The sequence below is a fragment of the Opisthorchis viverrini genome (genome assembly GCF_000715545.1).
Source record: "Opisthorchis viverrini unplaced genomic scaffold opera_v5_13, whole genome shotgun sequence".
In the NCBI taxonomy this organism is placed as follows: Eukaryota; Metazoa; Platyhelminthes; class Trematoda; order Opisthorchiida; family Opisthorchiidae; genus Opisthorchis; species Opisthorchis viverrini.
Window position 1 is genome coordinate 1,154,141 of NW_008751669.1, and position 2,217 is coordinate 1,156,357.

At 44.7% G+C, this 2,217-nt stretch overlaps 1 protein-coding gene across 1 annotated transcript in view; it reads left to right on the top strand.

Annotated features, from left to right (window-relative positions):
- T265_01221 (hypothetical protein) overlaps nucleotides 1-2,217 on the top strand; it is a gene marked incomplete at both ends in the record, with an annotated part of 13,115 nt that overhangs the window by 8,860 nt on the left and 2,038 nt on the right. Inside the window, one exon of the mRNA XM_009165206.1 lies at nucleotides 478-715. Within this exon, the coding sequence (XP_009163470.1) occupies nucleotides 478-715 (238 nt within the window). The remainder of the gene's footprint in view (nucleotides 1-477; nucleotides 716-2,217) is intronic.

The following is a 2,217-nucleotide window of genomic DNA, read 5'->3' on the forward strand; positions in this document are numbered from 1 at the left end:
GCGATTGTTCAGTTGCTTTCGCTGATAACGCCTATGAATACCTCAGTTCCGTAACAGCGAAATACTAACAGTAACTTTTACATAGTCCCTGAGAGAGGCCACTCGTCCGATTGGTGTATCTGACGCTCTGACGGGTCAGTTAACTCCGAACTCTTATTTGTTGCTTCTCCCAGTTGTTCGCAAGAGGGAACTACCACAAACCGTGCGCTGTTTTGACAGCCACCCTATGCTAGTGTTAACTGATCCCAGTTGTCAACGCTTAAGCTTAGGATGAGCTAATGAAGAGTCCATCCACAACGTTTTAAAAGACCCATGTGTACAACTGTAAGTCTACGTATCAAGATGTATGGATAAGTTTTCGTGGACCAGGTCTCTGGATAGAATCACTTACTAACCTCCACCTTGGCACAAAACTGTACGATTGTACTATTGCACCTGCTCGTACTTTGTTTTAACTTTTGTAACTTCCCCTTTCAGGTTAGTCCTGCTGACGGACAGGTCTTACGCTTCGGTACTTTTGATCCGACTCACGACGTCCTTGAACAGATCAAGGGCGTGAATTACTCCCTCAAAGAATTTCTCGGTACACCACCCTCGACTACCAGACAAAAGGATCGACAGTTGTACCAATGTGTAATATACCTCGGCCCCGGTGATTGCCACCGGTTTCTTAGTCCCACAGACTGGACTGTGTCTACAAGGCGTCACTTTCCAGGTAGGCCTAATTTGGGGCCTGGATGGGCCCACTTGTTTGTTATATGTGGGTATCACTAGCTGTCGCGCGCGTGTGCACTGCCTCATATTTCAAATGACATTCGTTTATTTCCTTTCAGATATCTTAAGTGACCCCAATTCCCGTAACGATTGCACTAGGGTCTAATGCTCGGGTTCATTCAGTACTTTCGACTAATCAGGCTTAAGGTGGGATGCTCTGCTTAAGAGCCTCTCTTTAGAATTGAGACGCACAACATACTGAAGTGAATCACTGAGTCTATTGTGACCGGTGAGTGCGCGCGTCTCCCAAATAGAAACCGTGTTGCACAGTGCCGTCGCGTCTAAAATGGTCAGGTTTCAAACGCATGCTATCTTTTTATTAAAAATGCTGTGAGATCCCTACGTTGCCTTGCTTTCTCACCCTGCAGTTTAGCCTAGTTGTTCAGGTAAACTCATTTTTACATCCTTTGCTTGTAAGTAATATAAGTTAGTTTTCTTCCGCTCATTGAGAGAGAGGTTTTCTCACAAGGCTGGCGAAAATTGCTTACGGATAGACGCTTGTGAACAACACCTCAGTTGTACTTTACGGGATTGCACTTCAGTGCTCTTTGGCTTGGAACGGCGATTGACGTTATTTTGCGTACTGGGGCTGCAATGCTAGGTCCAAAGTAAACCTGTTGGACAACAGCTACTATCACCACTGTTATTTAATATCGACTTCTGCTTGCTAGGTGACGTACTCCCCGCAACCCAGTCATATGACAGTGTGTTTTTCCATGTTTTTCACGACTGAAACTCTCAGGTAGATGAGTGTACGAAAAATACATCCTGTTTTCGAATTTTAGTTCCGAGAGGTTTTAACCTGGAGGACAACAGAAGAACTTGAGAATTTCTGCTTAAAAACTAATGATCTTGAATCCCTATTTCAGTTGTTTACTTGCTGACCTGAAACGGTAATTTTTTCTAGGGGAGATCACCTGCACCCAGCTGCAACACAACTATACGACAGGGGGGAACAAAGTCTTCGCCTCTCCTTCACCATGACAGTAGTCAACAGTAGTCCAGCGTAACTATGTTGTCGGTCACTCTTATAAAGAATTGTCATATCAAGCCGAATGTGTGCAAAGGTGCTCAAATCAGTATGAATGGTGTCCATTGTCTAGTCCAAAAGCTCGCTCTGTGTCAAACGTGCAGCACTCGCACCCTCTTGAATCGCATGATGGAACACCACGAATTAGCATACTACCTGAGTTTTAACACAACGACAGAATGCCATACCCTCAGAACAATGAACAAGACGGTTATTGAGACACTGTTTCAAACATATCTTAGCTTGGCCGATAAACTCGCACTTATCCGTCCACAGGTACCTCAGGCTAAATTAAGGAAGAGTAAATAACAGTTAATCTGCCTTGCCCTCTCCAAAACAAGCAGTTTCACGTCCCACCGGAACTATTCGGAGGAAGCCCATCGGTACTCTGTTGCTGAAGCATACAGTTACTA